Raw genomic sequence first — 27,550 nt, 5'->3', positions numbered from 1 at the left:
TTGACAGTAGTCCCAGGGAGACAGTATGTTATATAAGACACAGTACCTGTAGACAGTAAGTCACAGGGAGACAGTATGTTGTTATATAAGACACAGTACCTGTTGACAGTAAGTCCCAGGGAGACATTATGTTGTTATATAAGACACAGTACCTGTTGACAGTAAGTCCCAGGGAGACATTATGTTGTTATATAAGACACAGTACCTGTTGACAGTAAGTCCCAGGGAGACAGTATGTTGTTATATAAGACACAGTACCTGTTGACAGTAGGTCCCAGGGAGTCATGTTGTTATATAAGACACAGTACCTGTTGACAGTAAGTCCCAGGGACACAGTATGTTGTTATATAAGATACAGTACCTGTTGACAGTAAGTCCCAGGGAGACAGTATAATGTTATATAAGACACAGTACCTGTTGACAGTAGGTCCCAGGGAGTCATGTTGTTATATAAGACACAGTACCTGTTGACAGTAAGTCCCCAGGATACAGTATGTTGTTATATAAGACACAGTACCTGTTGACAGTCCCAGGGAGACAGTATGTTGTTATATAAGACACAGTACCTGTAGACAGTAAGTCACAGGGACACAGTATGTTGTTATATAAGATACAGTACCTGTTGACAGTAAGTCCCAGGGACACAGTATGTTGTTATATAAGATACAGTACCTGTTGACAGTAAGTCCCAGGGAGACAGTATGTTGTTATATAAGACACAGTACCTGTTGACAGTCCCAGGGAGACTGTATGTTGTTATATAAGACACAGTACCTGTTGACAGTAAGTCCCAGGGAGACATTATGTTGTTATATAAGACACAGTACCTGTTGACAGTAAGTCCCAGGGAGACAGTATGTTGTTATATAAGACACAGTACCTGTAGACAGTAGGTCCCAGGGAGACAGTATGTTGTTATATAAGACACAGTACCTGTTGACAGTAGGTCCCAGGGAGTCATGTTGTTATATAAGACACAGTACCTGTAGACAGTAAGTCCCCAGGAGACAGTATGTTGTTATATAAGACACAGTACCTGTAGACAGTAAGTCCCAGGGAGACAGTATGTTGTTATATAAGACACAGTACCTGTTGACAGTCCCAGGGAGACAGTATGTTGTTATATAAGACACAGTACCTGTTGACAGTAAGTCCCAAGGATACATGTTGTTATATAAGACACAGTACCTGTTGACAGTCCCAGGGAGACAGTATGTTGTTATATAAGACACAGTACCTGTTGACAGTAAGTCCCAGGGAGACAGTATGTTGTTACATAAGACACAGTACCTGTTGACAGTAAGTCCCAGGGAGACAGTATGTTGTTATATAAGACACAGTACCTGTTGACAGTAAGTCCCAGGGAGACAGTATGTTGTTATATAAGACACAGTACCTGTTGACAGTAAGTCCCAGGGAGACAGTATGTTGTTATATAAGACACAGTACCTGTTGACAGTAAGTCCCAGGGAGACAGTATGTTGTTATATAAGACACAGTACCTGTTGACAGTGTGGCAGTAAGATGGAGTGCAACACCAGTGAAGACTGCAGTGAGATCTGGTTTTTGACAGAGAGCAGGGTTTGGAAACGGTCCTCCTGTAATAGTCAACGTTTTCTTTACATTATCTATAAATTTACACGATCTATGCATCTCTACATCAATCTTCAACATCTATGACCAGGTTTTAAACAAAGCATATAACCAAACTGCCTGGCGACTTGTGTACATTTAATTTTAGTGAGGTGAAAAGACCTGTTGATTCAATTACAATTTTACATTTTCCAAACTTCAGTGTACACATGCTTCATTGGTCAAAGGTGACAAAGTGCAGTCACCAAAATGTTACATATTAACCTATCTACTGGTTATTAAATCCATTCACATTAAACAGAATTACATTGTATTGTTTGGTGTTCTAGTTAGGTTTAAGTAGGGAGAATCTGCATATTTAAATGTGATACTTAAAATTTACTACTTAAAAAAAATGTGTTCATCTAATTAAAATCATATTGACATGCTGCTATGACATCAGAGTTTAATCCACACTGTCGTAGCCTGTATTGCTCTGACATCAAGAGTTTAATCCACACTGTCGTAGCCTGTATTGCTCTGACATCAGAGTTTAATCCACATTGTCGTAGCCTGTATTAACTCACCAGTAGTTTGGTGAGTCGTTTGACCCGCTGAGCACCAGGTAGAGGGAAGACTTTTGCTTTGTTATCACAGATAATGTTGGATGACTTGACCTCAAGGTCACTCTGGGATAATTTTCTCTGACCATCGCTGTTCTGGGGCGACAGATTTGGTTTTGTACTTGTATTTAGTTCCATCAATGACCGACGTCGTTTATTAGGTCTTTCCTCGGCTTCACTTTCAGACGTACTTTCGGTGATGTCTATTTCTATCTTCTCTATTCGTGGAATTGCACTTTTCACTTGGTCCTGGGCTGCAGTAGCCACTTTTCTAGCAGCTTCAGTCTCTGCCTTTTTCTTTGCCTGAGCTTGTTTCAACATTTGTATTTTCTTTGCATATTCATCTGCTAATTGTTGTAATTTCTCCTTTTCTTTATCAACACTTTCTACGGGAATATTTTTGTTTTCTTTACCCTTCAAAGACTTCTTCGCTGCTTTCTGTAACAAAAAATAACTCATGTCAGAAATGAAAATCTTGTTTGACCAAAAATAACCACACAAGGTTCAAGAACAGTATATGAGTGGAATTAGAACAGATACTTGTACATGTATTGAATGTTACTCTTCAGGAAAGTGTTTGGGACTTCAATGTTACTTGTCAGGAAAGTGTTTGGGACTTCAATGTTACTTGTCAGGAAAGTGTTTGGGACTTCAATGTTACTTGTCAGGAAAGTGTTTGGGACTTCAATGTTACTCGTCAGGAAAGTGTTTGGGACTTCAGTGTTACTCGTCAGGAAAGTGTTTGGGACTTCAATGTTACTTGTCAGGAAAGTGTTTGGGACATCAGTGTTACTTGTCAGGAAAGTGTTTGGGACATCAATGTTACTTGTCAGGAAAGTGTTTGGGACATCAATGTTACTCGTCAGGAAAGTGTTTGGGACATCAATGTTACTCGTCAGGAAAGTGTTTGGGACATCAGTGTTACTCGTCAGGAAAGTGTTTGGGACTTCAATGTTACTTGTCAGGAAAGTGTTTGGGACTTCAATGTTACTCGCCAGGAAAGTGTTTGGGACTTCAATGTTACTTGTCAGGAAAGTGTTTGGGACATCAGTGTTACTCGTCAGGAAAGTATTTGGGACATCAATGTTACTCGTCAAAAAGTGTTTGGGACTTCAATGTTACTCGTCAGGAAAGTGTTTGGGACTTCAATGTTACTGTCAGGAAAGTGTTTGGGACATCAGTGTTACTCGTCAGGAAAGTGTTTGGGACATCAGTGTTACTCGTCAGGAAAGTGTTTGGGACTTCAATGTTACTTGTCAGGAAAGTGTTTGGGACTTCAATGTTACTCGCCAGGAAAGTGTTTGGGACTTCAATGTTACTTGTCAGGAAAGTGTTTGGGACATCAGTGTTACTCATTAGGAAAGTGTTTGGGACTTAAATGTTACTCGTCAGGAAAGTGTTTGGGACATAAATGTTACTCATCAGGAAAGTGTTTGGGACATCAATGTTACTTGTCAGGAAAGTGTTTGGGACTTCAGTGTTACTCGTCAGGAAAGTGTTTGGGACATCAGTGTTACTCGTCAGGAAAGTGTTTGGGACATCAGTGTTACTCGTCAGGAAAGTGTTTAGGACTTAAATGTTACTCGTCAGGAAAGTGTTTGGGACATAAATGTTACTCATCAGGAAAGTGTTTGGGACATCAATGTTACTTGTCAGGAAAGTGTTTGGGACTTCAATGTTACTCGTCAGGAAAGTGTTTGGGACATCAATGTTACTCGTCAGGAAAGTGTTTGGGACATCAGTGTTACTCGTCAGGAAAGTGTTTAGGACTTAAATGTTACTCGTCAGGAAAGTGTTTGGGACATAAATGTTACTCATCAGGAAAGTGTTTGGGACATCAATGTTACTTGTCAGGAAAGTGTTTGGGACTTAAATGTTACTCGTCAGGAAAGTGTTTGGGACATCAATGTTACTTGTCAGGAAAGTGTTTGGGATTTCAGTGTAACTCGTCAGGAAAGTGTTTGGGACTTCAATGTTACTTGTCAGGAAAGTGTTTGGGACATCAGTGTTACTCGTCAGGAAAGTGTTTGGGACATCAATGTTACTCGTCAGGAAAGTGTTTGGGACATCAGTGTTACTTGTCAGGAAAGTGTTTGGGACTTCAATGTTACTCGTCAGGAAAGTGTTTGGGACTTCAATGTTACTCGTCAGGAAAGTGTTTGGGACTTCAATGTTACTCGTCAGGAAAGTGTTTGGGACATCAATGTTACTTGTCAGGAAAGTTTTGGGACTTCAGTGTTACTTGTCAGGAAAGTTTTGGGACTTCAGTGTTACTCGTCAGGAAAGTATTTGGGACATCAGTGTAACTCGTCAGAAAAGTGTTTGGGACTTCAATGTTACTCGTCAGGAAAGTGTTTGGGACATCAATGTTACTTGTCAGGAAAGTTTTGGGACTTCAGTGTTACTTGTCAGGAAAGTTTTGGGACTTCAGTGTTACTCGTCAGGAAAGTATTTGGGACATCAGTGTTACTCGTCAGGAAAGTGTTTGGGACATAAATGTTACTCATCAGGAAAGTGTTTGGGACATCAATGTTACTTGTCAGGAAAGTGTTTGGGACTTAAATGTTACTCGTCAGGAAAGTGTTTGGGACATCAATGTTACTTGTCAGGAAAGTGTTTGGGATTTCAGTGTAACTCGTCAGGAAAGTGTTTGGGACTTCAATGTTACTTGTCAGGAAAGTGTTTGGGACATCAGTGTTACTCGTCAGGAAAGTGTTTGGGACATCAATGTTACTCGTCAGGAAAGTGTTTGGGACATCAGTGTTACTCGTCAGGAAAGTGTTTGGGACATCAATGTTACTCGTCAGGAAAGTGTTTGGGACATCAGTGTTACTTGTCAGGAAAGTGTTTGGGACTTCAATGTTACTCGTCAGGAAAGTGTTTGGGACTTCAATGTTACTCGTCAGGAAAGTGTTTGGGACTTCAATGTTACTCGTCAGGAAAGTGTTTGGGACATCAATGTTACTTGTCAGGAAAGTTTTGGGACTTCAGTGTTACTTGTCAGGAAAGTTTTGGGACTTCAGTGTTACTCGTCAGGAAAGTATTTGGGACATCAGTGTTACTCGTCAGGAAAGTGTTTGGGACTTCAATGTTACTCGTCAGGAAAGTGTTTGGGACATCAGTGTTACTCGTCAGGAAAGTGTTTTGGACTTCAATGTTACTCGTCAGGAAAGTATTTGGGACATCAGTGTTACTCGTCAGGAAAGTGTTTGGGACATCAATGTTACTCGTCAGGAAAGTGTTTGGGACATCAGTGTTACTTGTCAGGAAAGTGTTTGGGACTTCAATGTTACTCGTCAGGAAAGTGTTTGGGACTTCAATGTTACTTGTCAGGAAAGTGTTTGGGACTTCAATGTTACTCGTCAGGAAAGTGTTTGGGACATCAATGTTACTTGTCAGGAAAGTTTTGGGACTTCAGTGTTACTTGTCAGGAAAGTTTTGGGACTTCAGTGTTACTCGTCAGGAAAGTATTTGGGACATCAGTGTTACTCGTCAGGAAAGTGTTTGGGACTTCAATGTTACTCGTCAGGAAAGTGTTTGGGACATAAATGTTACTCATCAGGAAAGTGTTTGGGACATCAATGTTACTTGTCAGGAAAGTGTTTGGGACTGCAATGTTACTTGTCAGGAAAGTGTTTGGGACTTCAATGTTACTTGTCAGGAAAGTGTTTGGGACTTCAATGTTACTCGTCAGGAAAGTGTTTAGGACTTCAATGTAACTCGTCAGGAAAGTGTTTGGGACTTCAATGTAACTCATCAGGAAAGTGTTTGGGACTTCAATGTTACTTGTCAGGAAAGTGTTTGGGACTTAAATGTTACTCGTCAGGAAAGTGTTTGGGACATCAGTGTAACTCGTCAGGAAAGTGTTGGGACTTCAATGATACTCGTCAGGAAAGTGTTTAGGACTTAAATGTTACTCGTCAGGAAAGTGTTTGGGACATAAATGTTACTCATCAGGAAAGTGTTTGGGACATCAATGTTACTTGTCAGGAAAGTGTTTGGGACTTAAATGTTACTCGTCAGGAAAGTGTTTGGGACATCAATGTTACTTGTCAGGAAAGTGTTTGGGACTTCAATGTTACTCGTCAGGAAAGTGTTTGGGACATCAGTGTAACTCGTCAGGAAAGTGTTTGGGACTTCAATGATACTCGTCAGGAAAGTGTTTAGGACTTAAATGTTACTCGTCAGGAAAGTGTTTGGGACATAAATGTTACTCATCAGGAAAGTGTTTGGGACATCAATGTTACTTGTCAGGAAAGTGTTTGGGACTTAAATGTTACTCGTCAGGAAAGTGTTTGGGACATCAATGTTACTTGTCAGGAAAGTGTTTGGGATTTCAGTGTAACTCGTCAGGAAAGTGTTTGGCACTTCAATGTTACTTGTCAGGAAAGTGTTTGGGACATCAGTGTTACTTGTCAGGAAAGTGTTTGGGACTTCAGTGTTACTTGTCAGGAAAGTGTTTGGGACATCAGTGTTACTCGTCAGGAAAGTGTTTGGGACTTCAATGTTACTCATCAGGAAAGTGTTTTGGACTTCAGTGTTACTCGTCAGGAAAGCGTTTGGGACTTCAATGTTACTCATCAGGAAAGTGTTTTGGACTTCAGTGTTACTCGTCAGGAAAGTGTTTGGGACTTCAATGTTACTCGTCAGGAAAATGTTTGGGACTTCAGTGTTACTCGTCAGGAAAATGTTTGGGACTTCAATGTTACTCGTCAGGAAAGTGTTTGGGACATAAATGTTACTCATCAGGAAAGTGTTTGGGACATCAATGTTACTTGTCAGGAAAGTGTTTGGGACTTAAATGTTACTCGTCAGGAAAGTGTTTGGGACATCAATGTTACTTGTCAGGAAAGTGTTTGGGATTTCAGTGTAACTCGTCAGGAAAGTGTTTGGCACTTCAATGTTACTTGTCAGGAAAGTGTTTGGGACATCAGTGTTACTTGTCAGGAAAGTGTTTGGGACTTCAGTGTTACTCGTCAGGAAAGTGTTTGGGACATCAGTGTTACTCGTCAGGAAAGTGTTTGGGACTTCAATGTTACTTGTCAGGAAAGTGTTTGGGACATCAGTGTTACTCGTCAGGAAAGTGTTTGGGACTTCAATGTTACTCGTCAGGAAAGTGTTTTGGACTTCAGTGTTACTCGTCAGGAAAGTGTTTGGGACTTCAGTGTTACTCGTCAGGAAAGCGTTTGGGACTTCAATGTTACTCATCAGGAAAGTGTTTTGGACTTCAGTGTTACTCGTCAGGAAAGTGTTTGGGACTTCAATGTTACTCGTCAGGAAAATGTTTGGGACTTCAGTGTTACTCGTCAGGAAAATGTTTGGGACTTCAATGTTACTTGTCAGGAAAGTGTTTGGGACTTCAATGTTACTTGTCAGGAAAGTGTTTGGGACATCAGTGTTACTCGTCAGGAAAGTGTTTGGGACTTCAATGTTACTTGTCAGGAAAGTGTTTTGGACTTCAGTGTTACTCGTCAGGAAAGTGTTTGGGACTTCAGTGTTACTCGTCAGGAAAGCGTTTGGGACTTCAATGTTACTCATCAGGAAAGTGTTTTGGACTTCAGTGTTACTCGTCAGGAAAGTGTTTGGGACTTCAATGTTACTCGTCAGGAAAATGTTTGGGACTTCAGTGTTACTCGTCAGGAAAATGTTTGGGACTTCAATGTTACTTGTCAGGAAAGTGTTTGGGACTTCAATGTTACTTGTCAGGAAAGTGTTTGGGACTTCAATGTTACTCATCAGGAAAGTGTTTTGGACTTCAGTGTTACTCGTCAGGAAAGTGTTTGGGACTTCAATGTTACTTGTCAGGAAAGTGTTTGGGACTTCAGTGTTACTTGTCAGGAAAGTTATGGGACTTCAGTGTTACTCGTCAGGAAAGTTTTGGGACAGTGTATTTCTAGGAGTGATTCTGTCGTACCTCATTAACTAGAGTGACAGAGATGTTTTCCAGCTTGTTTTTCTCCGAAGCTTTCACAGCCACCACAGTGCGGGGTTTATACGACGTCCCATAAAGTGTCTGGCCGATGTGTAATGTCTTCTGTTCTAGTTGTTTAAACGCCTCCTGCTTCTTGTAGATATTAGCCCTGAATGCACGTGCCTGTAAAGTAATATTCATGAGAAGGACTAAGAATTCGCTTTGTAATACTTGAGTATAATGTACACTTTGATTGCACATCATACACCAGTACAGACAGATTGAATCTGTTATTGTACATCTATTATCATTGTTTCCTATGACAATAGGATTATGATCTATTTCTGGAAAATTTTAAAATGGTAAATGTATGAAATAGATAGCTGTTCTGATGTTTAATTGAAATTGGATATGACTATCTATTAATTTAGAAACAATCACATAATAAATATTTGTTGTGCCACACCCATATAACCTTGCTAGCTGAATCTTTTAGGAATCTCCATTATGCTGTTTCCTCATCTCTGACTCAATTAAGAATCAAACGAAACATGAAATTTTATATCCGCAACTAATTTGTCACTTACACAAATTCACTTAATAAATTCAGAACTTTGCCAGAATTCACAATAATTGTTCAATTCATGTTTATATTTATGAAGCTGTGTGTGGGAACATTTTTTTTAGATACCACAAAATATTGTACATGTCATTAAATAGTTTGTAGATACCACAAAAAGATTGTCTTGTCATGAAGCAGTTTGCAGATACTACAAATGATTGTACTTGTCGCTGAATAGTTTCTAGATACCACAAAAGATCACACTTGTCATCAAGACACTTTGCAGATGCCACAAAAGTATATGGATAAATATATAGGAGAGAAATATCACATAAGCTTCTTCAGTGGTTGATGATATTCAACAAAATTATTGCCGTTATCTCAGTAATCACACATTTTTCATTACAAAACAGAAAATAGATCTTGTATTTACAAATTTGTTTTTATCATCACTTACATGTTTACGGACTTTTTCAAACTGTTCTCTGTGAGCATTAGCCACTTTTTCTGCGGCTACAAGTTGTTCCTTCAGTTTGAGGATGTTATCCTGGGCCTGTTTTGCACTCTTGTGGTACTTTGATGCTTTACTTAACAACCCTTTAAAGATAGCCTGGTCCTGTAGGATACTGATCCTGGAACAACAAGTACAATACATCAATACAAGTACCGTACTAGAACTTATATATATCAATACAATAGTGTACAGTACTAGATCTTATATATATCAATACAATAGTGTACAGTACTAGATCTTATATACATCAATACAGTAGTGTACAGTACTAGATCTAATATACATCAATACAATAGTGTACAATACTAGAACGTATATACAGTGGAACTTCGTTAACTCAAACTCGGAAAACTTGAATACCCCGCTGAACTTGAAGTACCTCGTCAGTCCCGGCCGAATTCTCTCTTTATCTTAGTAAAAAAATTCGGAAAACTTGAACTCGGAAAACTCGAAAAACTCGGATAATACGAAGTGAAAATTTGGTCCCAACAATAAAAATCCTATTTGAAATGATCGAATAACTCGAAGTATAATTTTCGTGTCTAACAATGATCGGTGGTAAACGCCGAAATTTTTTAACAGCGAAATTCTGTTTGTAATACTGAATATATCGGCACTACAAACCTACATGCTATTTTAAGTGTTTCATAAATTCATTAAAGAAATTGTCGGTGGAATCTTATAACAACAACTCTTGGTGATAAAAAGTACTGCTTTACTTACATCAGGTAATTTACTAAGGCGGTCGCCGATAATAGTACACACGATAGTCAACAACTCATCTACCCGCTCGCTCAAGCGGAACTAATCTCTGACACACCGGTAGATCTACTCGGCTGATGTTTTTACAAGTGTAGAAATGAAACAGTCACCAGTGCCTATTAAATCTTTAAACTCCTGAAACAATTGTGTAATTTCTGCCGAGGTGTTCAGAGTACGACTGTAACGGTCAGCGCTGTCTATTAAATCGAATTACATGCTAACTCAGTAACAGCAACATTTTATACGCACATGCGCAGCCCAACTTCCGGTGCTAATACACATGGAAATGGCGTGGTTATCAATAAAACGTAAGTAGGCCTATCAAACAGTATTGTATATGTCCAATATAAGGTAATGGTTCTGTTACGTTTTACATACAATCTGTGTTAAACTTAAACGGTTATTTGATTTGACATGAATAAATTGTTGTTCTGTCGAATTCCGTTTTATCGTTATTCCTTTTGCAAACATGACTTGCACATCAGATTGTTATTGAAGTGACTAAGTGAAAGAAACTTTATCTTGACTGTATATCGGCAAAACTACACCAAACTACAAGTGACAGAAGGAAACATTACATATATATTTACATGTATTGACCAGTCTTCACACTAAACTGATGAGCGACAGAGCAGAGTTATAATGATTATATAATGATGACAATTCACAATATTGACCAAAGTTTTCACTCGCTTAATTCGAACACTCGGATAACTCGAAGTTTGTTCGTGGTCCCGTCGACTTTGAGTTAACGAAGTTCCACTGTACATCAATACAGTAGTGTAGTGTACAGTACCATCAATACCAAACACAATTTAAGAACCTGTAATATCTGCAAAATTTTCAAGAAAAATGTGTTATGCTATCTACAGACAGGTCACCAATAATCTGTGTTGATCAGAGCTGCTGTTTTCATCATGTTTCTGAACAGTTTAGCTTATTTTAGTTTCTAAAATAAGCGACGGACAGTGATTTGGTGTTGATTTTGTGGAGAATTTTGAAGGTTGACTTGATATTAATAATTTGTAGGTCAGACTATGCTTGGATTTTATCCAAGACAATTGTGATATCCTGTACATTGACTAGATTAGTAAGACAATGGATTATGGTGATATCCTGTATACTGACTAGATTAGTAAGACAATGGTAATATCCTGTACATTGACTTGATTAGTAAGACAATGGACTATGGAGATATCCTGTATACTGACTAGATTAGTAAGACAATGGTAATATCCTGTACATTGACTAGATTAGTAAGACAATGGATTATGGTAATATCCTGTACATTGACTAGATTAGTAAGACAATGGTGATATCCTGTACATTGACTTGATTAGTAAGACAATGGACTATGGAGATATCCTGTATACTGACTAGATTAGTAAGACAATGGTAATATCCTGTACATTGACTAGATTAGTAAGACAATGGTGATATCCTGTACATTGACTTGATTAGTAAGACAATGGACTATGGAGATATCCTGTATACTGACTAGATTAGTAAGACAGTGGTGATATCCTGTACATTGACTAGATTAGTAAGACAATGGTGATATCCTGTATATTGACTAGATTAGTAAGACAATGGTAATATCCTGTACATTGACTAGATTAGTAAGACAATTGTGGTATCCTGTACATTGACTAGATTAGTAAGACAATGGTGATATCCTGTATATTGACTAGATTAGTAAGACAATGGTGATATCCTCTATACTGACTAGATTAGTAAGACAATGATTACCTCTGTTTGTTCATCTCTTCCTCGTATTTCCTGATTTCCTTTTGAATATCTTCCTCTTTTACGTGACCTTCACTGCTTTGATTACTCTGTAAGAGAGAAAGATTGATGCGATGACCTGTATTCGAAAACATAAATGATCAAAATCTACATTAAAAGTCAGCTCTTTGCTATCACCATTAATGTATTTAATAACTTAGTGCCTAGTAGATCCGAAACTATGACACTTTGGAAATAAGTCTTGTACAGCAAGTCTTGGCTGAAACCATGTATACATGACATACACCTGCGCACATTCCAGCCACATCTGAAATAATGGCCTATATAGTAGACCCTGAACCCTGTACTTTGTAATTACATGTAGACATCCTAGTGCATAAGTGTAACGTGCACCAGGGGAACAACAGAGCGGTCACCCATCCAAGAGCTGACCACGCTCAAGGTTGCTTAACTTCGGTACATAGACATGACAATCAACCGCACAGCCACAAAAGCTAGCTTTTTGTACTATGCAGCTGAAATGCCCATATCCGTGAACCATCATATAAGTAGGCCCTGAACTCTGTACATGGTACTTACATCTAGACATCCAAGTGTATAAGTAGGCCCAGAACCCTGTACATGGTACTTACATCTACAGACATCCTAGTGTATAAGTAGGCCCTGAACCCTGTACATGGTACTTACATCTACAGACATCCTAGTGTATAAGTAGGCCTAAATTCTGTACATGTGACTTACATCTACAAACATACTAGTGTATAAGTAGGCCCTGAACTCTGTACATGTGACTTACATCTACAAACATACTAGTGTAAAAGTAGACCCCGAACCCTGTACATATGACTTACAACTTACATCTACTTACATCCTAGCAGATAAGAAGGCCCTGAACCCTGTATGCGTTACTTACATCTACAGACATCCTAGCCTCATTAAGGAATGAATCCAGCCCCCCTAGAAGACTCTGTACTGCAGTAACTGGTGCTGGCACATCGTCTTCCTCATCTGTGGAATCCTCATTTAAATTAATAACCACAGGAGCCTGTATAGGGACCTGTTAAATGAAAATAAGATCATGTTCTCATTTTATTACCACTAAAAAGGTATCGTTCAAACATTTATAGTAACCTTTACGATTGTTCAGAAATGAAATTTTAGAATGAGAAACATAGAATGACTATATCAGAGTGGCCCTGTAGGATTAACATGTTACTATATTATCTATTACTGGTCAGTATAACTTGAAAATACAACCCACTAGGACATCTTTTTAGACATGATTTAGAAGAGCCGGTAGCTATACTGAGAGTTAAACATTACTTACATGAGCCATAGTTACTAACTCTGCTTGCTTCTTCCTCTTTTTCGCTGTCAATAATGCTCTAGTGACCTGTGTATTCTGTACAGAGTCGGAGGCTGATTTTGTGAGAGGGGCAGGAGATATACTACGTGAGGATACAGGAGAAACTTCCTCAGATTTAATCTAAAGAAAAGGATGAAATACAACACAATTCAGATTTCTGTTTAAGCAAAAAATATTTGAAAATTATACATATGATGAACTAGAAGCATAATCATAGTTTAAAGCCTTGTTAAAGAATATTGCCTTAAATATCATAATAAATATAGAGATTAAACAATAAAATCTAACATACAAACTATGACACAAAAAAAAATCAGAGAAGTCACTCCGATGAAACATACCTCCTGTTTTATTCTGTCTCTCTGCTGCTGTTCCTTCTTTTTGATGGCCATTGACCTTAAAAGCTCTGCCCTCAGCATGGCTGCTTCATCTCCAAAGATTTCCTCGTCTTCATCCTCTGGCATATGTTTTGGGGGAGGAGGAGGAGCCATATCAGGTGGAGGTTCCAGTGGTAGGGGTGGTGGTTCCTCTGGCAGGGGAGGAGGTGGGGCTACCTCCTCTGAAGGTAAGGGTGGAGGGGGAGGAGGAGGCAATAAGGAGTAAGGCATCACAGGATCAGTGGCAGGGTAGGGCATCACTACAGGACAGCCTAATGCTAAATCCCAGATGTTTTCTGTGTCCAGTAACAGATTACTTTGCATGTCAAGGGGTTGTGCCTGTAAAGACCAGATAAACCAGAAATCAAATGCTAACAGTTTATATCAAATTCTGGCTTCTTTTGTTAACTTTAACTTGGATTGAGCTTAGTCATCTAAAAAAACATGTATCAGATTTATACTAGGAACTCGTCTGAAGTAGAGCAAATGTGTTCGCAATATTTTTTCAAAGGATTACAAGTATGACAAGTGGATTTTAAATGAATGTAGTATGTTTTAGAAGTGTTCTAAGAACTTACCATATACTGTGTTGTCTGTGGTATTATATCGGTATCAGGGACCAGTGGGTAGTCTTCATAGCCCGTCACAGGGTCCGTAGATATAGCTACAATAGATCATTACATGGTAACTCATTTAGCCCGTCACAGGGTCCGTAGATATAGCTACAATAGATCATTACATGGTACATTTAACTCATTTAGCCCATCACAGGGTCCGTAGATATAGCTACAAAAGATTATTACATGGTAACTCATTTAGCCCGTCACAGGGTCCGTAGATATAGCTACAAAAGATTATTACATGGTAACTCATTTAGCCCGTCACAGGGTCCATAGATATAGCTACAATAGATCATTACATGGTACATTTAACTCATTTAGCCCGTCACAGGGTCCGTAGATATAGCTACAAAAGATTATTACATGGTAACTCATTTAGCCCGTCACAGGGTCCGTAGATATAGCTACAAAAGATTATTACATGGTAAATTTAACTCATTTAGCCCGTCACAGGGTCCGTAGATATAGCTACAAAAGATTATTACATGGTAAATTTAACTCATTTAGCCCGTCACAGGGTCCGTAGATATAGCTACAAAAGATTATTACATGGTAACTCATTTAGCCTGTCACAGGGTCCGTAGATATAGCTACAAAAGATTATTACATGGTAACTCATTTAGCCCGTCACAGGGTCTGTAGATATAGCTACAATAGATCATTACATGGTAACTCATTAACACTCAAAGTTTAGAGTTAATAGCTTTAGATTGTTACATATCTTATTGAACACTATATCTGAGAAAGTTTTTGCTTATGTTTATTGTGAACAGTGAGTTGTTTACCTGGAGACCCAGGGTCACTGTCGATATCCATGGCCACCTCCTCATAGTTGTCCTGTAGGGTAGGTTTCGCTGAAGGGTGGACATGTGGTGTGCCTTTCTTGTCTGTGGGAGACTGCATATTAAAACAATTTAATTTATAACCAATATAAAGCTAATATATACATGTACACTAAATGGTTAACTCGAGTTGGATATCCCTTCCTACCTGTAACATTTCTTTCATGTTTAAATATATCAGTTGATGTTTATGTCTGGTAAAATCTTACTTAATTCAGTAAAACATAACACTCTCATTGATGTAAGGGACATAACTCCTATCCAAACTGTTAAAATGCATGTATCTGTTGGTTTTCCTGTCCCAACCTAGATTACCTTGGTGCTTTTAACAGCTGTTGGAGATTGTTTACTAGACTTGTTTGGATATCTTTTATCTGCAAGAAGAGATAAAAATCTGGAAACTTGTTCTGAAGCATCATCAAGTGTTAATATTCTCTGAATTTCTCGTGTCTGATCTTCACGTTGACGTTCTGTCTTTCGTCGTTCCTCTTCCTGTTGCCGTTTTTCTTCCTCTCTCCGTCTTCGTTGGAGTTCCTGTTTCCGATTACTATCACTACTAGGTTCGTGTGGCCTTGACCTTGACTGGCTGTAACTAGAGCTGACTCTGCCAGTCATGGGTCTGGCCCTCACACTTGTGGCGGGGCGATTTCTATAGTCTTCTTTTTCTACAACAGAACAAATTTATACTAAAATCCAAAGCAGAATCTTTCACCTCATTCTAAATAACAACAACAATGTATAAATCAAAGTACTGGAAGTACTGTAAACGAACATTATTGTTTAATGCAAAATCAGTAATCTTCTAAGTTTTAAGTTGATAAATTTACTGATATCGGTTAAGGAATTAATTGCAAATAATTTGAAATGTTTGCAGCTGTTCTGATTTGATTGTACACATGCATGTTTCTGTAAGGTCCTAATTGAAATTGGAAGTTTGTTGATCTATCTTGGATCGATGAAAATAAAAGATGTCTTCTTTCTTTCGGGAAGGCATCATCAGTTATAATACAGCCAGGACTCTGTGACCTTATTGATGCCAACTTCTAATATGCACTAAATTTAGGCTAGTTCCATCGTTAGTTTGGCATACATAGTTGTATTTCAACTTAATATGATGAAACAAACATAAAGAATTACTGAAAACCAAAACTAGAGCTGCTAATCAAGGCCCGAATTAAGAATTATTCTATTGAAACTGTACTCAAGCATTTATGGTACTTCAAAACAAAAAAACCTGACTCCTTTTGTTCAGGAATCATTTGATGTTAATAAATCTGTAAATGAGAAGATAAACTTCTGGTATAATTACAGTATTGTTAACAATGTGATAAAGAATAATAACCAGATAAAGACTATCTTCATCGAATAATTCAGCAAACAGGAAAAGAAAACTTCAAGATTCATTTTCAACTTCAAACCTGATCACAAAGATTACAGTCCATTCGATGGGACGACACATTCCCTATTTATTGTCCTTTTCCAATGTTGATCATCCAATCATACTGAACCACACAATTCAGCAATGTAATTGCACAAATCACACCTTTATGTGGAGAGAACATTTTTGGGGGTGTTATAATATTCCATAACTGTATGCAAATTGTGAAGCATTCCATATCTATAACTATATATATACAGTACTGTATATATTTACACATATCAAAATTGGAATGACACGGGAGATTTGCAAGTTTAATCATCAGTCATGGGAGGTTGATGTAAAATGTTATATTTACCGGGGTAATTAGTAATTTTGAGAATATATTTATGAAGCTCTATTCTGTACATTCTACCAGTGCTTAGAGAATGGACACAATTATATGTTCTCCAATGTCAAAATTAATCATATGTAAAATATTAAGGGTTTATTCGCCATTCTAGGCCTGATTGCCGTCATAGTAAAATTACCAAAATGGACTTGAAATCAATATTTTTAAGAGAATGATCTATGACTTGAATATTTCATAAAAATAATGTAATACATCGTTTATTCACTTCATTCAGATCTTCAGACACCATATAATTTGTGAAGTCATTTATAGAAATATATGAACCATTTTGTTATTGATTTATAGTTCACACAAGTAAGCACTAGATGTAAGCAGTAAGTATATGTACTGCTATCTACTGGCATGATTTTGAGTACAGTAAACTACACTCGCTTTGTGGATATTGACCGGATAACATATATTTACATACTAATTCAATTTTAGAATTGTAACTGCAATCTTGTAACACCATGGCACAAATAGTCATCTGAACATTTGTTGTATTTTCAGTTTATCAATTCATTGATTACTCCGTGTTTGAAGTATGGTGTAGCGAGAATTTCAAGTCTTGATCATGACTTGATGAAAATTTTAAATTAACAAATTATTAAAATGAATTTGTTTGAAAAATAACACAAGTTCCACAGCAATATTATATAGAAAATCAATCACAATATATCAAAAGTTATAAAACTACAAATAACAATTAACGGCTGAATATCAAATTAAGTGAATATCACAAGTATTTTTGCATTTGTTTTTAGATAATCCGGATTTCCGTTTTCCGGCTTAAAAAAAACGAGAAGTATTTTAATTGCCGTTATAGTTGAATTACAAAAATGGACCTGAAATCAGTATTTAAAAAAAAGAATGATCTATGACTTGAATATTTCATGAAAATAATTTTATACATTGTTTATTCACTTCATTCAGATCTTCAGACACCGCATAATTTGTGAAGTCATATATAGAAATATATTAACCATTTTTGGTATTGATTTATAGTTCACACAAGTAAGCACTAGATGTAAGCAGTACGTATATGTACCGCTATCTACCGGCATGACGGAGTACAGTAGACTACACTCGCTTTGTGGATATTGACAGTATAAAATATATTTACATACTAATTCAATTTTAGAATTATAACTGAAATCTTGTAACAGCATGGCACAAATAGTCATCTGAACATATGTTGTATATTGAAAAATTATTTAGGTAAATATTAACTCATTTGCTTGACTTTTAGAATTGTAACTGGAATCTTGTAACAGCATGGCACAAATAGTCATCTGAACATGTGTTGTATATTGAAAAATTATTTAGGTAAATATTAACTCATTTGCTCGACTTTAATTTTCAATTTATCAATTCATTGATTACTGTGTTTGAAGTATGGTGTAGCGAGAATTTCAAGTCTTGATCATGACTTGATGAACGTTCTAAATTAACAAATTATCAAAATGAATTTGTTTGAAAAATAACACAAGTTCCACAGAACAAAACAAAATTAATGGCTGAATATCAAATTAAGTGAATATCACAAGTCTTTTTGCATTTGTTTTTAGATAATCCGGATTTCCGTTTTCCGTCTTTGAAAACAAAATACGTAGACGTATTGCATAGTAAACGTAGCCATATGTACATATGTAACAGCTGATTTCAATCAGATTGACTTAACATGAACTTAACACCGTCTCAGTAGTTCGTCACAATCGAAAATTTGATCGTGAATTCGGTATTTTGCAAATTCTTTCAAAATACTTCCAGGTAAAGGGAAAAAATGCATATGGTCTCTATACACACACCAAAGATTAATAGATCCTATATTGGGTCCATTCTCTCGTTAAAATATCGATTTGGGTCCACTATCGGCCATTTCGGTAATTCAACTCTAACGACAGTCGGGCCGCGATTCGCAAATGAAAAATTAATTTAAAATTCGTAAACCTCTAATATTTTACATATGATACAATTAGGCATTGAAAAACATATATGTGGGTCAATTCTCTGAAAATAATGCCAATTTATATTATAATTAAGCCCCATTCCATTTTTCTTCGTTTCCGTATTTCCAAGTCTGCTTCACCTGTGGTCCGTTTCAGTAAATATTCTAGACTTTGCCGAAATAAAAACAAGCTATATAATTGTTCATTTTAAACATGCCAACTGCCAACCACACGTATCTAAAAATGTTATTGTTGATATCATCTGAATATTGCCGTAGTTATCTGTCACTTCGATTGTAAACCCATTGCCAAAGTCATGGAAGAATCGACCAATCAAATTGGTTTAACGTTTGAATTCCGTAATCTTGCAGTTACCTCCCTTACAACAGTAAAAACGTTCCAAGTATCGCCTACAACAACCAATCCCGTGCACATGGCAACAAGATATTATCATTTGCATTTGATTTATTGGTCGTTTTCGTCAAAGGAAAATGGAATATGGAAATCGATGACAATGTTAACGCTATGACCAGTCACCCTGACCACAAATGCCACCTAGTATCTACAGTACCTTTCTCGCAAACATGTACAGTAACATACAATGATCGTCTCGTACCTATAGTATGATACAATGTATCGTCTCGTATGCCGTTATTGATATATTTTTTTTCTAAATTATACAAATACTCATCTAGTTGATAATGATGTAACATTCTAGAATATATATTACACATTTAAGTAAATCGCGGACATATTTGCAGACCTATGCTATAATGTCAGCCGTTTTGGAATGAACACGGAGGAGCAAAACTTTCTAATCATCCTGAGACGAATGCGCCTGCGCAATATTTGATTACATAAATATATTGACCTGGAGTTATTCGCAAAGTTCAGGTTCATTTAGTCTTCACATTTCGCTAGCGTTATGTATTTCTCAAATCGTATGCATCTTGAAAACATCTACTGAATACATTTCAACATTTTCGGTAAAACTACTACATAAAACGAAGATGTTTTTGCCAGTAAATTATTTGAAGCGTAAGGCTTGGGGGCAGCCATATTTCATTGAAACAGACAGTAGATGGCGTATTGGTGAATGTGGCTACCAAATATGGTCATATTTCTCAGTCCAGTTCTTGATGGCAATAACCGAACATTAATGTTCGTTTAAAAAAATGGAATTGAACTGATGTGATGCTACATGGATCATTAATAATCCTGTGACCTACTTTTGTCATTACTAATACTTCGGCCGTCTCCCTTGCGTGTGAGATTAGTTTTGGAGCGACGTCTACTTTTTCTTGGTGAGGATTTTGAAGGTGAAGATTTTGATGAAGGAGATTTTGATGATGATGGAGACTTGCTTGCTTTAGAAACTGGTTTTTTCTCTTCTAAATCTCCTTCTTTTTTCAATGATGACTCTAAAGCCATCCGTCGCAACATGAGCTCATCTAAGTCGACATCCAAGTCATCATCATTTTTTCCCTCACCCTACAAACATAACAATTGTAAATAGAAACTGGTATAAATTCTACAAGTAACCAGGGCTTGAAGTGGATAATTTTACCAGGTGGCCTATGGGCTACCAGCCCATAAAATCTTTAGGCCAATGGAAAAGTTGGGTTGCCCGGCCCAATTGTCTTAATTTCTCCAAAACATTTCTTAATAACTTTTCAGATCAGGAAACAAAAACACCTGTAACTTTTTGGATCGTAAATGTCATTCAAGTATCAACTGCAACCTTTGGAAGAATAATAACCAAATAGCAAACTTATACACATCTATCAGAGCTTGATGAAATCACAACATATTGAACCTAAGTAGTGCAGTCATTTTACAAAGCATGCTTTAGATTGTATTAAGAGAAGTGTTTATGTTATGGTAATAGGGCGCATATACTGAATTTTACTTCATGTTTAATATTTTCAAAACAAATTTTCTAGTTGCCATGCAGGTACCTTACAGGCCAATAACTGGTTACCAATGGTGAATTTAAGACGCCATGGCCACCAAAATAAGCACAACTTTGAGCATGAAAACTCATACATTTTTTCTAATAATTCATAAAACTTGAGTATAAATTATTATTCCTCATTCATCTCATTTATTTTTAATCTAAATTTGTTTACACTCATAATTTGACCTCAATTTAGTATTCAAATACATTTTAATTTAAAGCAATATTATGCAAAGACCAAATGTTCAATTTTCATATAAGATTCATATAGCTATTTCAATGTAATAATTCTGAAATTGTACATCAAAAACTTAATTTAATTTCATATAAGATAATCTGTGAATTCTTTACAATCTTAATTTCATACACAAATGTATATGGATTCTCATATTCTTCACACAGACTACATACACAGCAATTTACAGTAGAGAATTTACAGTAGATAGCCAAGAGAATTTACAGTAGATAGCTATGATAATTTACAGTAGATAGCTATGATAATTTACAGTAGATAGCCATGATAATGTACAGTAGATAGCCATGATAATGTACAGTAGATAGCTATGAGAATTTACAGAAGATAGCTATGAGAATTTACAGTAGATAGCCATGATAATGTACAGTAGATAGCTATGAGAATTTACAGTAGATAGCTATGAGAATTTACAGTAGAGAATTTACAGTAGATAGCCAATTAGAATTTAGAGTAGATAGCCATGATAATGTAGTAGATAGCTACGAGAATTTACAGTAGATAGCTACAAGAATTTACAGAAGATTTTAGATATAGCTACAAGAATTTACAGTAGCTAGCTATGAGAATTTACAGTAGATATAGCTATGAGAATTTACAGTAGATAGCCATGATAGTGTACAGTGTAGATAGCCACAGGAATTTACAGTGGAGAATTCACAGTAGATTGCCATGGGAATTTACAGTAAATAGCCATGAGAATTTACAATAGATAGCAACGAGAATCCACAGTAGATAGCCAACTTACATTTTGGGTTGGTTTGTCAGCATCTTTTTCAGGTTGAACAGCAGCTGTTTCATGTCTGTTTGGTTTGTCTATATCTATAGGTGTTGATTTACTGTTTGTCTCTGTCTTTCCTGGCATCGAGCTATTTATTTCTCCATCAGGCACTTGTCCAGCCTTCTTACCTTCCGCAGTCTGCTCAAACTTTTCTGTTAAATCTGTTGTTGATTTTTCTGCTACAATAGGGACCAACTCCTTGGTAGTTGTAGAAGGTTGTCTTTTTTCATCCTTTGGAAACTCAGACTTTTTAACTGGAGGTTTATCATATTTTGCTAATTGGTCACGGATATTCTTCTGTTGAATTTTATAACTTTCTAACAAATCATCATACTCATCTTTTTTTGATTCCTCACTTTTCTTCACATTCTGACGTGATGTCTTTAATTTCCTTTTGTCCCAGACTGAGATTTGGTAAAGGATAAGTAATTTATAAGTATCACACATTGCTATGCTAGTTTGATACAGAATGTTATTGACACTGGCTACTCTTGATAGTAACACTCGTCAAACTGAGCTACCAGCACCAGATTACTGATGATCAATTCAAAGTGTTTTGTAACTGTTTATCTTCCATTTGTCTTTTGCATGAAAAGGCAAAATTTTCACACATCTTACTAGCATTTGGCATGGAAATATTCAACAAGGCTTTTTTTTTAATATATACAAGTCTATACCAAGCTATCACATTTCATCACCAATAAAAAATCTTTAAAAGTTTTCAATTACAATAGGCCTAATTGTCAAATTATTCTTTAATAATCAATTCATATATAATATGAGAATGGGAAAGGTGAGATCAAACATTTGACTTTGGAAGACATCTTTTGTAGTTAAGGATTTCAAGCATTATTCAAGCGTTATTTGATTTTTGCTAATTTCAGTATTTTTTTCATCATTATTGTCACCAATTTCTTTTAACATTTTTTTTTGGACACAGATTTCTTGGTGTCTCGAAAACAAAATCATAACTGCTAGCTACAAAATCCATCAAAACTTATTTGAAGAAATTTGAAATGCAGCAAGGGGTAATATTCAGGAATATGCCGTAAGGTCTAAAACTACATTGATCAAATTGTCTCATATCTTCTAGAGGGGTTGTGTTCTCAACTTATTGTTATAGACGTACATTGCAATGTTTTATCAGGTTGAGGAAAACTGCCAACTTGTACATATTACACAAACTCACATATTATATGCAAGTTAAAGTATGTATTTGTTACGAAAAGTGAAAAAGCCAAATCGCTTATTAAACAGTTAATTTTGTAAGATATTATTTTAAGAGTGTTTATTTACGAAAAGGTAAATAATAGTTTACTAATATGTTTACTGAAAGCGTTGTCTATTTAGAAACTTTATGCTACATACTCTACCAGAAATCATGCACCAATTTCTGGTATTTTTCAGCGTGCAAATAATTTTTATTATTGCATTTGTATGTTTCACGACTAAATACATGCGACTTAGACAAACAATTTCAATGTCACTTTTAAAGTGATTTTGGCTATTTTTATCAGCAAAGCTATGCCACAATTGGCCATGGTGTATAATAGACAAGTTTGCATATTATTCACAAGTTGGTTTTTCCCAACCTGTTTATGGGATTTGTTACAGTTTTAACCGTAAATGACAGCTGCATTAGAAGAATGGTCAGGCCAGCAACAATTAGTTTGAATGTTAAGGATACATCCCGGTGAAGCATGTGGTATAGGTGTGTCATGATCCCTGGGTCTTGGTTCAACCCTATTGTCGTTACACCACTCCCGCATTCCTCTCCCTCGTATTGGCGTAGGCATCTTTCGAGCTGTCAGTGGAGGAGGGCCAGGAGGAGGGGGTGGTGGGTATCTAGTCACGTGGTTTCCCCCGGGATGAATTCTGTCATAGTGAGGTAGGTTAGCTACAGGAGGCATACCATGACTGTAGTCGAACACCTGGACAGACCCACGAGCTCCAGGATTAGAATTAGGCCTTATGTGTACTCCCTTCTCCTTCCAGTCGGTATTATACATAGGTCGGTATACTTTCCCACCATATGAATTGGCGGGAAATCTATCAACATTATTAGTCTCTCTTGTGTTAAAATTTTCATTATTAGACTTTCTATAAACGTTTCTATCGCCATCTCCCCGATTACTGAGAGAGGGCCTATTATGGTCAACACTCGATAAGCTTTTGCTCGCTTCCACGAGGTCATCGTCGTCCGACAACTCGCCTTCTTCTTTAGTGGAATCATTATGAAATTTCATTGCTTCTGTCCCTTCCATACTGTCCAGTTCATTTTCAAGCACATTAGCACAACCAGTTTCACTTTCGATAGAGTTCGATTCAGAAACGGAACAAATATGGCGTCAACTTGCACGAATGTAAGGGGATGTAACTCCGAAAGTACATCCGCCTGCAGGTCGAAAATTGTTGCTTGTAACAGACACTGCATTTTGATTATTATATACACATACTATATATAGATATCTACATGTATTATATATTGTATAACAAAGACGAGAATTTATAGGGACTTCAAAGCAGTAATTAAAAATTCACAAGAAGATATTTAGGTTTCATTTCTAGAAAGATTTTTTTTATGAACCAAAGGTGAAATTGCAGTTTCAAAGAATAAAGAGAAAGTTTGTAAGCCAGTCATCCTAGTCTGTTAGTATGCTCCAGAAGTAATGTCGAGTGGTAGAAACGTTAACGATGAAGGTGAAAAAAAGACGGTCCGCATATAGCAATAAATCATTTATGTTTCCGCGTGGCTAACGGAAGCAGGTAGCCTCAACCTCCGCACAATAAATTGCCATCTGACATCGTTAATACCCACTTTCAACTCCTTCATTCAAATGAAAATGCAGACTAATTAAACTTTCTTCAACAGACTATCCATAATCTTCTTCTTTTTTCTCTCTCTCTTCTACTTTCTGAGCAAGCTTTGTAGGTAGGGGAGGCCCAATCACTGGTTTGCTCAGAATTCTCTCCCTCTTGAATAACTTTTTCTTCATAACATATTCTATTTATTATGTATAAACATAGTCTAGTCTGTCACTTGTAAAACCAAACCCCTCACGTGACAAAATATTCAACTGGTTGAAGGTGGTCACTATATGGTAGAAGTAGAAATATTGGATTTCCTTTGGCCAATAAAGCCCAATACTACATTTCATCAAAATAAATTCAGTTTTAACTCCACACCACGTGTACATAACCCGCACACCGAAAATTTGAATCAAGTTTCGTCTATGAGGGTATTCTACACTAAAGCAGACAGTTCGCTGAACAAACTAGACGAATTAAAGGCTCTAGTCCACAATACGACGTAATAGCAATTACAGAAACACTTCCAAAAACAGAGTGAATCTACATATACAAAACTCGGAGTTTAAGATCGATAGCTACCAACTATATATGGATGATCCCCAAAATTATCGCGGACGAGGAGTACTTATATATGTTCCAGTTGAGTGTAAGCTAACCTTTACACCCTAGAGCACTCCTAGTGCTAGTGCACTACGTTTAAACTAGTAGTGCACTACGTCCAGTCAGGTGTGACCACAAATCCCCCTATACAGGTAATGAACAGTGTCACTGGACCCCTTAAAACTCGGATTTGTAGTGGGTTTTTCGGCATAACTGTCTAATTTTCTTTTAGCCCCGGATATGACGCGACAGGTGGCGTTACTGGTCAAGACGAAGAATGTGATTGGTCAATGTAGCGGTAAATGCAAAATGCAGATATGCAGTTAAAGACGAAACAAAATTAAGATTGAATGCAAGCTGAATAAGTGGATGTATCTATTCAAATGACGCATTAATAACAATTATCAATATGTTCCTGATTCAAATGCAGTCTTATTATCACCAAAAATGATTCAAACTGATATAATGTTGCTATCCTTGCTGAAACGCATTTATTAATTAGTTCGTTAACTTATTTCACCAGCAGTTTTACATTATAACCACAAGCATTAAAACTATGCCGTTTACCTTTTTTAAAGATATTTCTTGTTTATCATTAATTTTTTTATAGTGTAAAAATACGGTTTATCTTCCTGATTTCATTTTGATTCTTCACATATATTTTTAGTCCACCATCTAATGATCTATTCAAATTGCCCTGCGTCCGTGGTCCGTCCGTCCATCCCTCCGTCCGTAAACAATTCTTGTTATCGTTATTTCTCAGAAAGTACAGGAGGGATTTTTCTCAAATTTCATATGTAGGTTTCCCTTGGTGACTAGTTATGCAGATTGCATTTTGGGACAAGTCGGAAAACAACATGGCCGACAGGCAGCCATCTTGGATTTTGACAATTGAAGTTTGTTATCGCTATTTTTCAGAAAGTACTGAAGGGTTCTTTCTCAAATTTCATATGTATATGTTCCCCTTGGTCCCTAGTTATACAGATTGCATTTTGGGACCAGTCGGAAAACAACATGGTCGACAGGCAGCGGTTCTGGATTTTGAAAACAGATGTTTGTTATCGCTATTTTACAGAAGTACTGAAGGGATCTTTCTGAAATTTCATATATAGGTTCCCCTTGGTCCCTCGTATTGCATTTTGGGGCCAAACTGATAACAACATGGCCAACAGACAGTCATTATCGCTAAATCTCAATTTTCATATATACATTCCCCTTGTTTGAAAATTATTGGAGGGATGTTTCTCAGTTAACTCAGATCAGTAAGAGGAAGGGAAAAATAGAGAGAAGATCAATCTGACATGGAACCTATAAAGATCATTCAATGGTGGGCGCCAAGATCCCTCCGGGATCTCTTGTTTTTAGATGTAATTAATATACATTTTATATCAATGATTAATTCTACTCAGAGACCTATATTTACTATATAGGTCTCTGTTCTACTTTAGGCCTTGATGACTGTTTGTAGATTTTTTTCTCAAGTACACTGTATATGTACATATATTTTAATATTCATTATTTTATCAGACAAAAATATTTTTATAGTCAATGTATTGTTACTTCACTAATATCTGTTAATTCAACCATGAAATAATTTCATAGCACATAATCAAGAATCAGAAGTTTCTTATATTCTCATTTATGTTCTGTCTGTAAGAGACATATAATCTCTACGCAACCAGTTATGTACATTACCTGTATGCATAATTGGTACTCTCAGGACATGCCTGTTGTCATGGTCACCTGGGCCCAAACCCCACCTCACCACCACCTTATGGACCTCCATAACACCTTACCTATATATGTATCAGATGAGGGTCCATCTTAAGGTGTGCCTGTTTGAACACCTGGCTTTAGTTTTGTCAAGTCCCCAATAAACACCCCCAGGGGTCCATTTATTGCATGCTGTGCCAGGTTCCTCTGCGTTACCTACCTGTAATTAGCATCTAATACTACCCATATATATAATATCGTCCTGTGGACGTTTTTCAAAAATGTATAGATTTCTTTTTGCGAATCATAAAAAAAAAAAAAAAAAAAATATTTACATTTTTCTTCACAATAAAGATATTCAATAAATATAGTTTATATGCTGATTTTCTTTAATTACAAGAAGAGGTAAAATCCCCATCAGTTATATACATTTTAAGGTAAAGAACAATTAACCATTTTCTCAATGCAATAGGGAAATACATAAAATGCTGATCAAAATGTATCCCAAAAAATTGTTTTTAAACAATATTGCAAAAAAACATGTTACTGTAAAAAAATCTTTGGCTTAAGGTCCACATGATCCACATGTGTATATAAATGTATTTGTTAGCAGGTAACTTTATAGAAGAAAATGATGAAATAACAAATACAAGTTTTGTATTATTCAAGTGTTGTATGACAAGTACAGCTCCAGATACATGAACATGTATGTGTGTTATATAAGCTTAAAACCTCACCCTCCCCAATTTTGTCAGTACATGTATACATTTCATAACAAAAATTACGTTAATTGTTCCCTCGGGCCATTATCTCATTCTGTGT

General features: G+C 36.6%; 1 protein-coding gene across 1 annotated transcript in view; it reads right to left on the bottom strand.

Annotated features, from left to right (window-relative positions):
• Positions 1–23,965, bottom strand: part of LOC117318559 (zinc finger C3H1 domain-containing protein-like) — a 38,269-nt gene extending 14,304 nt beyond the window's left edge. Inside the window, exons 1-14 of the mRNA XM_033873531.1 lie at positions 23,292–23,965; positions 21,572–22,008; positions 19,843–20,104; positions 15,211–15,560; positions 14,839–14,950; positions 14,012–14,097; positions 13,398–13,772; positions 13,018–13,176; positions 12,604–12,747; positions 11,694–11,779; positions 9,126–9,300; positions 8,110–8,289; positions 2,160–2,633; positions 1,503–1,598 (exon numbers count right to left, since the gene is read on the bottom strand). Coding sequence (XP_033729422.1) covers positions 1,503–1,598; positions 2,160–2,633; positions 8,110–8,289; positions 9,126–9,300; positions 11,694–11,779; positions 12,604–12,747; positions 13,018–13,176; positions 13,398–13,772; positions 14,012–14,097; positions 14,839–14,950; positions 15,211–15,560; positions 19,843–20,104; positions 21,572–22,008; positions 23,292–23,868 — 3,513 coding nt within the window. The 5' untranslated portion in view covers positions 23,869–23,965. The remainder of the gene's footprint in view (positions 1–1,502; positions 1,599–2,159; positions 2,634–8,109; positions 8,290–9,125; positions 9,301–11,693; positions 11,780–12,603; positions 12,748–13,017; positions 13,177–13,397; positions 13,773–14,011; positions 14,098–14,838; positions 14,951–15,210; positions 15,561–19,842; positions 20,105–21,571; positions 22,009–23,291) is intronic.
• Positions 23,966–27,550: the final 3,585 nt, after the last annotated feature.

Source organism: Pecten maximus, unplaced genomic scaffold (assembly GCF_902652985.1).
Source record: "Pecten maximus unplaced genomic scaffold, xPecMax1.1, whole genome shotgun sequence".
Lineage (NCBI taxonomy): Eukaryota > Metazoa > Mollusca > Bivalvia > Pectinida > Pectinidae > Pecten > Pecten maximus.
This window is presented reverse-complemented; position numbering and strand designations above follow the sequence as displayed.